Genomic DNA, 15,838 nt, shown 5'->3' with positions numbered 1-15,838 from the left:
TTGTTCAGCAAGGGTTCATCCTTCAACCAGCTACGTGTGTTATTACTGTCACTTCAGCGGCGTCCTTTTGGTTCGAAGAACTAGAAAGGTCGCTCCAGAAAGAGACTTCCTATGAAGAAGTCATGGACAGAATTCACGCATTAAAGTTAGCTAATTCCTTTATATTGGATGCCGCCTTTCAAATAACGAAATTGGCGGCGAAAAAAACTCAGGTTTTGCTATAGTAGCGCGGAGGGCGCTTTGGCTAAAATCCTGGTCGGCAGATGTGTCGTCCAAGACTAAGTTACTGAATATTCCTTTCAAGGGTAAGACCCTTTTTGGGCCGGAATTGAAGGAAATTATTTCAGACATCACTGGGGGTAAGGGCCATGCCCTCCCACAGGATAGGCCTTTTAAGGCTAAGAACAAGTCTAATTTTCGTTCCTTTCGCAATTTCAGGAACGGACCGGCTAATAACTCCACTGCCGCTAGACAAGAAGGTAACGCGGCCCAGCCCAAACCCGCTTGGAAGCCCATGCAAGGCTGGAACAAGGGTAAACAAACCAAGAAACCTGCTGCTGCTACCAAGACAGCATGAAGGGGTAGCCCCCGATCCGGGACCGGATCTGGTAGGGGGCAGACTATCTCTCTTCGCTCAGGCTTGGGCAAGAGATGTTCTGGATCCCTGGGCACTAGAGATAGTTTCCAAGGGATACCTGTTAGAATTCAAGGGACTTCCTCCAAAGGGAAGGTTCCACCTGTCTCGCTTATCTTCAGACCAGATAAAGAAACAGGCATTCTTACATTGTGTAAGAGACCTATCAAAGATGGGAGTGATAAACCCAGTCCCCTCCGGGGAACAAGGTCTAGGGTTTTACTCAAACCTGTTTGTGGTTCCCAAAAAAGAGGGAACTTTCAGGCCAATTCTGGATTTAAAGATATTAAACAAGTTCCTCAGAGTTCCATCCTTCAAGATGGAAACCATTCGGACAATCTTACCAACAATCCAGCAGGGTCAATTTTTGACTACCGTGGATCTAAAGGATGCGTATCTGCATATCCCAATCCACAAATCTCATCATCAGTTCCTGAGGTTCGCCTTTCTGGACAAACATTACCAGTTTGTGGCTCTTCCATTCGGTTTAGCCACCGCTCCCAGAATTTTCACAAAGGTGCTAGGGTCCCTTCTAGCGGTCCTAAGACCGAGGGGCATCGCTGTAGCACCTTATCTAGAGAGGGCTCATACAGACATTGTGTTGGCTTTTCTCAGATCTCACGGGTGGAAAGTGAACATAGAAAAAAGTTCACTGTCACCGTCCACAAGGGTTCCTTTTCTGGGAACAATAATAGATTCTGTGGAAATGAAGATCTTTCTCACAGACGTCAGAAAGACAAAACTTCTAAAAGCTTGTCGAGTTCTTCACTCTATTCCTCAACCCTCCATAGCTCAATGCATGGAAGTAATAGGACTAATGGTCGCAGCAATGGATGTGGTTCCTTTTGCTCGAATTCATCTAAGACTATTACAGCTGTGCATGCTCAATCAGTGGAATGGGGACTATACAGACTTGTCTCCCCAAATTCAAGTAGACCAGGTAACCAGGGACTCACTTCTCTGGTGGTTGACCCAGGATCACCTGTCTCAGGGAATGCGTTTCCGCAGACCAGAGTGGGTCATCGTCACGACCGACGCCAGCCTCTTGGGGTGGGGCGCGGTCTGGGACTCTCTGAAAGCTCAGGGCCTATGGTCGCGGGAAGAGTCGCTTCTCCCGATAAACATTTTGGAACTAAGAGCTATATTCAATGCGCTCCTGGCTTGGCCTCAGCTAGCGGAAGCCAGGTTCATAAGATTTCAGTCGGACAACATAACGACTGTTGCGTACATCAATCATCAGGGGGGAACAAAGAGTTCCCTAGCGATGAAGGAAGTAACCAAGATAATCCAATGGGCAGAGAATCACTCCTGCCATCTATCTGCTATTCACATCCCAGGAGTAGACAACTGGGAGGCGGACTATTTGAGTCGTCAGACTTTCCATCCGGGGGAGTGGGAACTCCATCCGGAGGTCTTTGCTCAGTTAACCCAATTATGGGGCATTCCAGACATGGATCTATGTTTGAATATTTTTATTAATTTTCAGAAATAAATCATAACAACAAGAAACATACCTTTCTCTCCTTTTACCTCAGTTGCTGGAAGACTCGGAGATAAAGTTTACAATAGCAAATGATTAACCTTCCTGCAATTCAACTTACAGTCTTAATAATGAACTATGGTATCACAATTTACTAGAATGGAGTCTTGCAGTTCCCGATCATGCATGGTATAAGTACCATGGTCTTATATACTTTCCAGAATTCTTCCTTTTGATTATAAAGAGAATTGTTCTGTTAGACTATCTGGACTTGTATTTATCTTATCTAAACATTTAACAGGAAAACATCATAAAATAAATAATATCTACTCCACTCTAGGTGGTCATAACTAAATAGGATATCGCTGAGAGAAGGTGAGCTAAAGAGAACTAGATTAAAGGGAGGTGGGGAGGGGGGGGGGGGGATATGATGTGACGACATATCTCCTCTTTTTTTGTCTGTATGATTCATCTATCAGTCTGTGTTATATGTATTTTAAGGAGTAAAAGTCGGTTGTGATCATATAAACCACCTTGAGTAACATTTCCTCGAGTGCTCACATCATTAGGGCTCACTTATTTATCCAGTAGTACCATACCGCTTGGACCGTGTCTCTGTTGTCTAGGGTATTTGATGCCATCTCATACATAGTATATGTATGATTAATTTTATTATTTATTTCCGTCCAGGTGGGGCTCCCTGTTTTCCAGTACCTAGCTATACAGGTCCTTGTGATTGTGCATAGGATTCTGATAAATGTGTTGATGTGCTTATTGTATATGTTTATATGTTCGTGTAGGAGGGCCTGTTGTATTGTGAGCTCGATATTTTCGTCTAGGATTTGACTAAGGAAGGTAGATAGATGTCTCCAAATTCCTCTGATTTCTCTGCAATCCCACCACATATGTCTATATGTTCCTACTTCCCCACATCCTCTGTAGCAATAGATACTTCCTTGTGCGTGCATGTGAGCAGTTCTCGTGGGTGTTAAGTACCAGCGGTAAATGGTTTTAGTAACATTTTCTTTAAGGTCTACGCTTATAAGTCCCTTCTCTGCGTTCTGAAATATTGTTTCCCATTCCTTAGTGTCTTTACAAATATGTAGTTCCTTTTCCCACGCCACCATAGTTGATGTTTTTGTGTTGTTCTGTGTAGCTTGTATGGCTATGTATAGGATGGAGATAGCATGTTTATCGCGGTCTGCTGATTTACAGAAGAGTTCTATTGTGGTGGTGTTGCTTTCTCTCGGGTTTTTCATATATGTTTGTATAGCTGATTGTATTTGTAAATAAAGATACCAGTGCAATTTCAGTGGGTGTATTACAGTCTGAAGGTGATTAAATGGCATCACATTTCCACCCTCCAAATAATCCGCTACTCTGTATAAGCCCTTATTTTCCCATTTTTTAATTTGAGTTCTGAGTTCATTAGGCAGTATGAATCTTAGTGGCATGTATAGGGAGTGTTGTGGGAGTAATTTGTATTTAATTCTCGCACGTTTCCAGGTAGTCACTATGAGATGTTCAGTGTAAGGTCTTAGTGTCTCTTTAGTGGTTTGTGTTTTCTCTGGGTCCCAGATAATTGTATCACTTTCACTCCACCCACCTAGATTCGCTTCCAAATTAGGCCATACAATCTCTTTAGATCTCTTCAGTAATAAGACGTCTTGCGCCAATCTAGCAGCGTTATAGTAATCTATTAAATTAGGGGTCCCAATACCTCCCAATTTTTTGTGTCTATTTAAAATTGATTTTGCTATCCTAGTCGTTTTGTTACCCCTAATGAATATTTGAATCTCCTTTTGTAATAATTCTAGGTCTGTTTTCACTATTTTGATGGGTAGGGTTCTAAATAAATACAATATCCTCGGTAGAGCATTCATTTTAACCGCCGCTACTCTTCCCAACCACGAGAAATTAAAACCCTTCCATTTCAATAGATCTTTTTTAATTTGTTTAAATAATGGGATGTAATTTACTTTGTAAAGCTGTGTGGGACAGTTAGTGAGGTGGATTCCTAGGTATTTGAGAGAATGGTTCATCCATCTAAAGTTAAAATTGGACTCTATCAGAGTCTGAGTCTGTCTGGGGATCGCTATGGGGAGGGCTTCACATTTTTCTGCATTGATTTTGAAACCTGAGATAGCGGCAAAGGTCGCTAGGGTTTGGTATAAGTTAGGCAGCGATATCAGTGGATTTGTTAAAGTCAAGAGTATATCGTCCGCAAAAAGGGACAGCTTATATTCCGTTTTATTGATCTTAACTCCCGTTATATCCACCTGCGAGCGTATTTTGGCTGCTAATGGCTCTATGCACAGGGCAAAGAGCAACGGGGACAGGGGACACCCCTGTCTAGTCCCATTACGAATTGGGAAGGATTTAGATTTATAACCCGCCGATGATACTTGCGCTCCTGGGGAGGAATAAATGGCTTTCAATGCTTTAATGAGTGTTCCCTGAAACCCCATCTTATGTAATATTAGGAACATATAGTCCCAATCAATTCGGTCAAACGCCTTCTCCGCATCCAATGATAGGAGCAGAGAAGGCGTCCGTGTCTCTCTCATGGTGTGAATTAAGTTGGTGACTCTACGTATATTATCTGGGGCTTCTCTACCTTTAATAAAACCCACTTGGTCTGGATGGATCAAGTGGGGTAGGATATGTTTAAGTCTGTTGGCTATTATCTTTGTAAAAATTTTTAGGTCCTGATTGATGAGGGATATTGGGCGATAGCTTTGACATTTTTTGTGATCCTTTCCCGGCTTGGGAATTACTACGATTTTAGCAGCTAACAGGTCAGGAGGAATATCCCCTCCCTCCATGATATAGTTACAAAATTTAATGAGGTGTGGGATCAATGCTGATTTAAAGAGCTTATAATACTCTCCCGGAAAGCCATCCGGGCCTGCAGCTTTTCCTGGTTTAAGATCTTTAATTGCCCCTATCACTTCTATAGTGGATATGGGTGCATTCAATATATCTCTTTGTTCGTTAGATATGGTTTGTAATAAATTGTGGGTGAAAAACTCTGAGATGAGTTTCTCTGTCTCCTTGTTATGTAGGACCTTTCTCCCGTCATATAATTCACCATAAAATGTCGCAAAAGTATCTACTATTTCCTGTGGGTGTGAGGTTAATTTGTTGTTTGGTGTCTCAATGTGGGCGATCGTTGAAGCTCTATTTCGTTCTCTGATTTTGTATGCCATATATCTATCAGGTTTGTTTGAAAATATAAAATATTGTGCCTGAAGTTTCTGGATGGATCTATTGGCTTGGGTTTGAAGGAGTGTGGCTAACGCTGTTTTTTTAGATTGGAGAGTTTGTTGAATTGCCTTTGTTTTAGTGAGCCTGTGTTGTCTTTCTAAATCCTCAATCTCTGTGTGCAGCTGTTTCAGGTTTTGTCTGTACTTCCTGATCTTCAGTGTTTTTTCTTTAATTAGTATCCCTCTTAAAACTGCCTTATGAGCTGCCCAGACAATTCCAGGATTAGAAGCCGTGTCTGTGTTTATGTTCCAGTATTCTGCTAATGATTTAAGTGTGCTGTCATATGTCTGGGGGTCACTAACATAAGTTTTGTTAAAGGTCCATGTTTTACTTCTATTCGGATCGCTCAATCCCTCCACCTGTAAGGTAATGATCGAGTGATCGGACCATACGCATGCATGAATCTGAGAGTTGCTTAATAAAGGCTGCAAAACCTGGCTGACCCAAATGTAGTCCAACCTAATATAGGATTTGTGTGCTGCTGAGTAGAAGGTAGGATCGTTGGTTAAGCCATAAAGAGTGGTCCAGGTCTCTATAAGGGAGTGAGGCAAAAGACTGTCCTTAATTGATTTAACAATACGGTTATGTCTAGCCTGTTTGTGAGATAGGGGTTTAACATCTGTTGGATTAATGGGTCTCATAGTGATATTGAAATCCCCTGCTAAAAATATTTTGGTATGGGACCATTGTGTGAGTAAATGTGAAATGTGTTGAAAGAAGCTGTGTTGATTTTCATTCGGTGCATAGATATTGCAGAGTGTGATTTCCAAGTCTGAAATTCGGCCTTTAACTATGAGATATCTCCCTTCATTATCTGCAATTATATCATCTTGTATAAAGTTCAGTGAGGAGTGTATAAGTATGGATGTACCTCTTTTTTTAGAAGTTGTAGTTGAGTGATAATGAGTGGTGAAATATTTTGCCCAATATTTCGGGATTTTTTCTTTAAGGAAATGGGTCTCCTGTAGGAATAGGATGTTAGCGTGTAATGAAGTGTATTGTGACATTGCCATTTTTCTTTTTACGTCTGTGTTTAAGCCCCTCACATTGTGGGACAGTATCTTTATGTTAGGGGTCATTTTGTTATATTTAGGTGTGTGTGCTGCAGGATTATGAGTATTACCTGGTGACCTCTGCTCCGGTACAATATTCTTAGAGTGTGTGAGCAGTCAGAGTTATGCTTGGTGGTCTGTGTCATGTCGTCATTGGGAATGGGGAGGGAACTGAAAAGAAAACATAATGTCAATAACATAAATAACAATGATCTGAAATCCTCGGTATGAGGTTTTTCCAGGAATAACTTACAACATATTATTAGCATGAACCTGTGAACAAGAAAATACTGTACATAGGGGGGGTATATCCCCACAACATCTTATAACCATTATTTTTATCTCGCATCATGAAGTCACTAGGAGCAGGTAACATTGAAAAGGTGTTTACATTAAATTGGAGGTTAGAAAGTCTTCGCCTCCAGACAGTCTGAGGACAATCTGGATTACTCCCATCCTCTACTTTTCATCTACTCCCAGTTATCATTCATGCAACGAGGTTTATGAAAGATAAAAAATAAATAGCTGCAGTCCTACTTTGTTTGTAGTTTAGATTAGGAGACTTTCCCCTTTGTTTCTTTTATCTTTTGTTTCTTATAATTGATTGTCTGCCACTTTGAAGGATCTGGGCGTCTGTCTGTGTCTTTGTTCTTCGCCGGGGTTGATATCGTGTTTGAGATGGTAGGAGTTTCTAGATCCAATATACTACATATCTCTGGTATGTCTTCTGGTTCTTTGAGTGTGATAGTCTTAGAGTCTTTCATGATATGTAGGGCAAATGGAAAACCCCATCTATATAAGATCTGGTGTTTTCTAAGTAGGCTTGTAAGAGGACGTAGGGCTCCTCTCCTCTGTAGAGTTTTGATGCTAAGGTCCTGATAAAATTGGATTACATTGCCTTGATATTTATATGTTGGGTTCTTTCTTGCTGCTTGCAGAATTTTTTCTTTATCCGGAAAGAATGTTAATTTGGTGATAATGTCTCTTGGAGGTAGACCTGGTTTGGGTTTTGGTTTTAGCGCTCTATGTGCTCTTTCTATGTGAAAAGTGTAATCAGCTGGAGAATTTGTAATCTGGGTGAATAGCTGAGTAAGGTAGGCTAGTATCTCTGATTGAGTCACTTCTTCTGGAACTCCTTTGAGACGGATATTATTCCTCCTACTTCTATTCTCCAAATCCTCCATTTTGTCTTGGAGTTCTTCCAGTGTCTGTTGTTGTGTAGAGATAGTTTGAGACATTTCATCCATTTGGTCCACCATGGAATCTTTTTGATCTTCCAGTGTCTCTATCCTATTACCCATCTCCATTAGGTCTGATTTAATTTCAGATAGACTACTGGTTACTGAGGTGTGTATAGAGTCAATTTTTTCCCACAATTTTTCGAAATTATCTGCAATGTCTTTTTTGGACACCAGGTTTCTGAGGTCGGCTTTTGTTAATGGACTTTTGTCTTGGTGTTGTTGTTGCAAGTCAGTGTCAGATTCTTCGTCCATTTCTGTTTCCAGAGTGGATTTGGTTGTTGAAGGAGGCTTAAAGAATTGAGACACAGCTGCAGATTTTATTGTTTTATCCCCTTTAGTGGATCTTTTGGAAGTCATCTTAGTGGTGGTCAGGATTAGATAAGTCAAGTAAGAGGGTTATGAAGTTATGAAGAGTTCAGGTCTCTTTTATTGGTTACAGTGGCTTATTCTTGCTGAGCAATGAGCTGTGGGGTATTTAATCTAATAATGGATCTGGTCTAGTCCTTATTTTTCTTTAAAGGTTGTAGACCGGCAGACAATCTATATATAGTGAAACTTGAGGTATATTTTGTTATTGCAGCATATAGGAAGTTACATCGATGTTGTTTTCATTATGACAGCTAGAGATTGATTCCCCCTGTACAGATTAGGGTGTTTTTCACATTCTGATCGAGGAAATTATTGACCTATCAATTCCCCAATATTGCTTATCAAGTGATTTTCAGGGAGTGCGGGTATTTAGTGGTTTCCCTCTCCCCAGGGAATTTATCCTCACAGGATGATCACGGAGAAGGGTAAAGGGGGTATGACCTGCCACCACACAGGGCTGACAGGAAAGGGGGGGGGGAGAGGGTGGTAAGAGAAAAAAAAACACTGGGTAAAAGTCAGAGAAAGTCTCTTCTGCAGGTCTGCAACAGTAGAGTAGTTTGCTACTACAAAGACACCTGATTGCTTGTTAAAGAGTGCATGGATCAAGCAGTGGGCCCAAAGGGGTTAATGGGTTCTTAGAATGTCTATGAGGTCTTATTTGCAAAAGATTGGGAGCTCTATGTTATGACTTCACTCCTGTGAACTTTTATTTTGCATTTCTATGTCCAAGTGTTTGGCGTTAATGACAAAAATGTTAAGCGTGGTTTGCACCGCTTGTTTTTTTTTTTTTTTTATAAACAGCTCTGTATTTGCTAGAGCTGTCAGCTGATTTATTAGGCAATTGCAAAGTGTAAAAGTCTCTCCATAAACCTCCAGAGCGAGTTCAAAGTTAATATCCACTGGTCATATGTCTTTCTGTTTAACCTGCAGGCTCTGGAGGGTTCACCAACTATAAGTGCTTTGTGCTGTCACCTCTCTCCTTGCAGCGTCTTGCCCCTTAGCTAGCTGTGCTCTGTCTTCCGGGTTCACTCTGCTGCTGTCTGTGACGTCAATCGGCAATGGCGGTTTTTCGCGCCTTTTTACCGATGTCTTTAACTTAAAGCTTGCTCAACTATAAATGTGTCCCCCCAGTGTGCCTCTGACTCACCGGCACTCCCGGTCACTGTTTAGATGCCTCAGGGTAGAAGTGGCTTGCGGGACCTCTGGATTCCGGTCCGCCCGATGGTCACCTGCGGTCTCAGCTCAAAGTGCACAATCAGTGTTAGGGAGAAAACACCAATCTCTCTTGTTATCGCTGCTACAGATCTTCCGGTCACCACCGAAAGATAAAATACCCCTGGGAAAGGTGTTCTGGTGTCTCTGAGCAACTATTATATTATTTTCTTGCAGGAGCTCTCTCACACCACGTCTGCCCTGTTCTTAGGCTAGCTCCGCCCCCCAGACATGGATCTAATGGCGTCCCGTCAGAACTTCAAGATTCCTTGCTACGGGTCCAGATCCAGGGATCCCAAGGCGACTCTAGTGGATGCATTAGTGGCGCCTTGGTCGTTCAACCTAGCATATGTGTTTCCACCGTTTCCTCTCCTCCCCAGGCTCATAGCCAGGATCAAACAGGAGAAGGCCTCGGTGATTCTGATAGCTCCTGCGTGGCCACGCAGGACTTGGTATGCAGACCTGGTGAATATGTCATCGGCTCCACCATGGAAGCTACCTTTGAGACAGGACCTTCTAGTACAAGGTCCATTCGAACATCCCAATCTAGTTTCTCTGCAGCTGACTGCTTGGAAATTGAACGCTTGATTTTATCCAAGCGTGGGTTTTCAAATTCTGTGATTGATACTCTGGTCCAAGCCAGAAAACCTGTGACTAGAAAGATTTACCATAAAATATGGAAAAAATATATCTGTTGGTGTGAATCCAAAGGATTCTCCTGGAGTAAGTTTAAAATTCCAAAGATTCTCTCCTTTCTCCAAGAAGGTTTGGATAAAGGATTGTCGGCTAGTTCTCTAAAAGGACAGATTTCTGCATTATCCGTCTTGTTGCACAAACGCCTGGCAGCTTTGCCAGATGTACAAGCTTTTGTTCAGGCTTTGGTTAGAATCAAGCCTGTTTACAGACCCATGACTCCTCCTTGGAGTCTAAATTTAGTTCTTTCAGTTCTTCAAGGGGTTCCGTTTGAACCTTTACATTCCATAGATATTAAGTTACTATCTTGGAAAGTTCTGTTTTTGGTTGCTATTTCTTCTGCTAGAAGAGTTTCTGAATTATCTGCTTTGCAGTGTGATCCACCCTATCTGGTGTTCCATTCAGATAAGGTTGTTTTGCGTACTAAGCCTGGTTTTCTTCCAAAAGTTGTTTCCAACAAGAACATCAACCAGGAAATAGTTGTTCCTTCTTTGTGTCCGAATCCAGTTTCAAAGAAGGAATGTTTATTACACAATTTAGATGTTCGTGCTTTAAAGTTCTATTTAGAAGCAACAAAAGATTTTAGACAAACCTCATCCTTGTTTGTCGTTTACTCTGGTAAGAGGAGAGGTCAAAAAGCTACTGCTACCTCTCTCTCTTTCTGGCTGAAAAGCATTATCCGCTTGGCTTATGAGACTGCCGGACGGCAGCCTCCTGACCGTATCACAGCTCACTCTACTAGGGCTGTGGCTTCCACATGGGCCTATAAGAACGAGGCTTCTGTTGACCAGATATGTAAGGCAGCGACTTGGTCTTCTCTGCACACTTTTGCCAAATTCTACAAATTTGATATTTTTGCTTCTTCGGAGGCTGTTTTTGGGAGAAAGGTTTTGCAAGCCGTGGTGCCTTCTGTTTAGGTAACCTGATTTGCTCCCTCCCTTCATCCGTGTCCTAAAGCTTTGGTATTGGTTCCCACAAGTAATGGATGACGCCGTGGACCGGACACACCAATGTTGGAGAAAACAGAATTTATGTTTACCTGATAAATTACTTTCTCCTACGGTGTGTCCGGTCCACGGCCCGCCCTGGTTTTTTTTTTTTTTTAATCAGGTTGAAATTTTTTTCTTTATACACTAGTCACCACGGCACCCTATAGTTTCTCCTTTTTCTCCTAACCGTCGGTCGAATGACTGGGGGGCGGAGCCAGAGGGGGAGCTATATGGACAGCTCTTGCTGTGTGCCCTCCTTGCCTTTCCCTGTGGGGGAGAACATTTCCCACAAGTAATGGATGACGCCATGGACCGGACACACCGTTGGAGAAAGTAATTTATCAGGTAAACATAAATTCTGTTTTCACATCACTTCGTGGGTCCTAATTCATCAGTTTTGCGAACAAATGTTTAGCACATGTATAAGTAGATCAGTGACAAACTTCACAAAAAAGCAGACCAACTCACTAAGGTTATGGACACCCCTAAACCAGATGGTTTCTTATCTCCCAGCGCCGCTGGATTACACTGAATTGGAATGTAAAGTTGAGATTTAATTTTATTGAATATTACACCGTTTTATTGTACTTATTAATAGTGAACTTGCACACTTTATTACTTCTATTATTATTATTATTATGTACTGTTATGTTATTCTTGCTCTTCTGCTCATAAGCACTTTTTTTTCCTGCAGCATTGGAGGTGTAGTACTTGTTAGTTTATCAGGATCTGACAGAAATGGAGGAGAAAACACCATTGGTAAATATTTGCATTTATCTTAAATAAGTTTGAACAGTCTCTAGTAATGTGTCAATTTTTCGATACCCCCAAAATAATCTCAATCACTATTTTGACCCCTAAAATGCAGTTTTCTGAATGCAAATGCAGAATATCTTTAAAAATATTAGAGTAACAAACATTAAAGGAAGGTCACACACAGTTCTTTAAAGTACCATTGAAAAAAAAATATCACTGTTGGTTGACATGGCTGCTTACCTAATCAGCAGCAATATTTGCTTGACTCAGCTGTGTGAGTGCCGCTGCTAATTTGGTGACTGACAGTTTTCCACTCAGGACCAGCAGTGCTCTGTAGCTCCTGGGTGGTACTTCAGCTATGTGTTTAACTTTTTTTGCGGAGGTTAAACACATAGCATTGCAGGGTTGCTAGTGTTAAAATACAAATACATGTTGGGAGTATGTCATTTTCCACTTTGATGTCCCTTTAATATTATTCCACTTATGTTAGAAAAAAACATATCACGAGGGAAGTCATTTTCATGTTACCATATTTCCGAATTGAACTTTATCACATATGCAGCTTATCGGGCTTATTCCATTGAGGCAAACTTTCCTTGTGATATTTTGCTGTCGCCCTGTATTTGACACATGTCCCCGTAACACTTTTTCAAAGTTATACATTTTACCTTGTACTTTCCTGGTAACACACTTTATTTCAGTGTTTTTTAACTCCAGTCCTCAAATGTCACTAACTGACCAGATTCTCAGGATTTCACTACCTGAGTACAGGAGAGTAACAGCGAGTGACCAGCTGACCAGCCCAGGCAGACATCTGGCCTTTGAGGGGGTATTTGAGGGTAGAACTGAAAAACACAGATTTCTGTGATACATTGAATATTCTGTAAAAAGAAAAAACTAAGTGGGCGCTCATACAGATTAAGATATCTATTTAAAAAATTATAATTTAATAAAGATTCACAATATATGATCAATCATATAAGATGGGACGTCTCCCTTAAAATTCAGACTACAATTGTGTAGAACTTTTAAATTTACTAAAAACAAAAGTGTACATGTATATTGCCAAACATTGGTGTGCAAAAGTCCTCAACCGCTAATAATCTTTGAGCATAGTTATATTTAATATACCACCTTAAAATAATAGATTGGTATTAAAAGTAATGACAGTTCATCCACCATAAGTCAATAAAAGTTTGGTTTTAAACGGAAGATTAAAGCCGGTACCTTTAGTTCAACGCTTACTTCGACGCACACCCTTTACACTAGTGACTCTTGGTTACGTCACACTGGGGATACCTTTCCGTGTCAGCTGTTAGGATAATGCTGCTCCTCTATGCATCATGGATGCAATTGATATCCTCTTAGTAGATTTTTCAGAGCGTAATCTGCTTTTAATCTGTTGTGAACGTAGTGTGCTTTTGAATCTTTTGTAGACCTCTCTGCACGCAGGGAACAAAAGATACATACCAATAAGCAAAGTCCATTAACCAGGGTTATTTAATTTAGGAGTTGCAAAGTTAACGCCGGCATGTAGTAAAAAAAATATATATGTCAGTCTCACACTGCCTTATCTTTCAACGCGTTTCACCCTATAATAGGCGTTATCAAGATAAGACTGAGCAGGTGTGTGGGTCCTTTTATAGGTATCAGATGCCTTTTCTCATTGGTCCAGTAAAAGTTTCTCTAAATTAAAGGTGTTATTTATAAATCCAAAAGTTTTTTTGTCTTAATTAAGGTGGTATCATTGTTTTTTATACATTATGCTTAAACATATGAACAGAGTCTAAAACAGTTTTCTTAACATGTTACCTATGTAGAAATGCACATTAATGTATCTATATATCATTAATACTCCAATGAATACCTTACAAAAAAACTATTTATGGTTGATTGGGAAGAACTTGTTTTCTGTTCCGGAGTTAGTGTCTGTTGCAAGGAAGGAGAGTGTTTGGATCGGCTGGGGAATTCTCTGCACAGCAAGCTCCGTTTGTTGCTTATGCAGTGTGGTTTTTTTGCGAGGTCAGGTAAGATACCTCAGTTCGGCTGAGGTGCAACGGTCCTGTCTTAGTTATTTTTCTAGCTGAGAGTTTTTTTTAAGCGTGAGGGTCACAGCTGGCTCTGTTTGCTTATTTTCTCGCTCTATGTTTCTTAAAGTGATAGTATCAACTTTATTCTTTATTTTTATGGACATGGATCAAGACTCTGTGTCTTTTGATAATTGTCTGTTATTGCCTTAAAGAACAAATTGTTTTGCCTATGCAATTCTGTGCTGCTTGTTTAGCTAGAACTCTTGAATTTAAAGATAAGTTTGTTTTCCCTCTGAGTCCAATAAAGTCTCTCAGGATGATGCTGTTCAGGCAATGCCACAGCTTTCTCCTCAAGCGTCCCAAGCTTCATTAGTGTCACATGCAGTGCCCTGCGGTTCCTATCATTCTCCTGGAGGAGTATATTTGCCTGCAGATTTTGCTACTCGGATATCTTCTGCAGCATTATCTGCTTTTACTGTGTTTCTAAACTAGACTAAACATTTATCAGATGCTAAGGTGTCTGTTCCAGCTGCTAATACGCAGGTTGTCCTTCCTAATAAATCTAATGGGGAGGATACCTCGGTAGCTTCTGAGGGTGAGATCTCAGATTCAGACAGTGTAACTCCTTTGCCTGATACTGAAGAAGTTAACTTCAGATTTAAGCTTAAACACCTTCGTATCCTGTTGAAGGAGGTATTGGCTACTTTGGACGACTCTGATTCTTCTGTTGTCAACCCTAAGAAATCTAGTAAACTTAATAAATACTATGATGTTCCTTTCTCCGTGGAAGTGTTTCCTGTTCCTGATCGTGTGACAGAGATTATTTCTCAGGAATGGGAGAAGCCAGGGATTCCTTTTTTTCCCTTCTATTTTTAAAAAGATGTTTCCTGTTGCTAATTATATTAAGGATTCATGGCGCATGGTGCCTAAAGTAGAAGGAGCTATTTCTACTCTGACTAAGAGAACTACGATCCCTATAGATAGTTGTTCTTTTAAGGATCCCATGGACAAGAAGTTGGAGGCTTACTTGAAAAAGATGTATGTTCATCAGGGTCTTCAATGGCAACCTGCAGTTTGTATTGTCCCTGTAGCAAGTGCAGCACCTTATTGGTGCGATGCCTTGTCTTACTCTATTTTAGAAGAGTCTCCGTTAGAGGAAATCCAGGATAGGATTAAAGCTCTCAAATTAGCAAATTCTTTTATTTCTGATGCTAACATGCAAGTTATCAGACTAGGAGCCAAGATGCCTGGTTTCACTGTTTTAGCCCGCAGGGCTTTGTGGCTTAAACCTTGGTCGGCTGATGTTACCTCCAAGTCTAAGCTTTTGGCGCTTCCTTATAAGGGTAAGACCTTGTTTAGACCTGTTCTGGCAGAATTTATTTCTGAGATTACGGTTGGAAAAGGGTCTTTTCTTCCTTAAGATAAAAAAGAATAGACCTAAAGGACGCCTAAGTAATTTTCGTTCCTTTCGTAACTTCAGAAGTCAGAAGTCTTCCTCTTACAAGCAGGAACAGTTCAAGCCTTCTTGGAAATCCAACCAGTCTTGGAACAAGGGGAAGCAGTATAAAAAGTCCACAGCTGATTCTAAGTCAGCATGAAGGCTTTGCCCCTGGTCCGGGATCGGATCAATTGGGAGCCAGACTTTCTCAGTTTTGTCAAGCCTGGATACGGGATGTCCCAGATCCTTGGGCTGTGGACATAGTATCTCAGGGTTACAAAAAAAATTAAAATCCTTTCTTTCCAAGGGCAAGTTCCACCTTTCAAGACTATCTGTAGATCAGGTAAAAAGAGAGGCATTCTTGAACTGTATTTAGGACCTTTTTTTACCTGAGAGTGATTGTTCAAGTTCCAATAAGGGAACAGGGTCTAGGATTTTATTCAAACCTGTTTGAGGTTCCCAAAAAAGAGGGAACTTTTTGACCCATTTTAGATCTCAAGAAGTTTCTCAGGGTATCGTCCTTCAAAATGGAAGCTATTCGTTCCATTCTTCCTCTGGTTCAAGAGGGTCAGTTCATGACGACCATAGATTTGAAGGATGAGTATCTTCATGTTCCCATCCACAGGGATCATCACATATTCCTGAGATTTGTTTTTCTGGACAAACACTTTCAGTTT

At 40.9% G+C, this 15,838-nt stretch overlaps 1 protein-coding gene across 3 annotated transcripts in view; it reads left to right on the top strand.

Moving 5' to 3' along the window:
- SLC35F5 (solute carrier family 35 member F5) overlaps positions 1 to 15,838 on the top strand; it is a 286,304-nt gene that overhangs the window by 152,458 nt on the left and 118,008 nt on the right. For all 3 annotated transcript variants that reach the window (XM_053698004.1, XM_053698002.1, XM_053698003.1), the window contains one exon: positions 11,632 to 11,696. In XM_053698004.1, coding sequence (XP_053553979.1) covers positions 11,632 to 11,696 — 65 coding nt within the window. The remainder of the gene's footprint in view (positions 1 to 11,631; positions 11,697 to 15,838) is intronic.

The sequence above is a fragment of the Bombina bombina genome, chromosome 1, assembly GCF_027579735.1.
Source record: "Bombina bombina isolate aBomBom1 chromosome 1, aBomBom1.pri, whole genome shotgun sequence".
Classification (NCBI taxonomy): Eukaryota; Metazoa; Chordata; class Amphibia; order Anura; family Bombinatoridae; genus Bombina; species Bombina bombina.
This window is presented reverse-complemented; position numbering and strand designations above follow the sequence as displayed.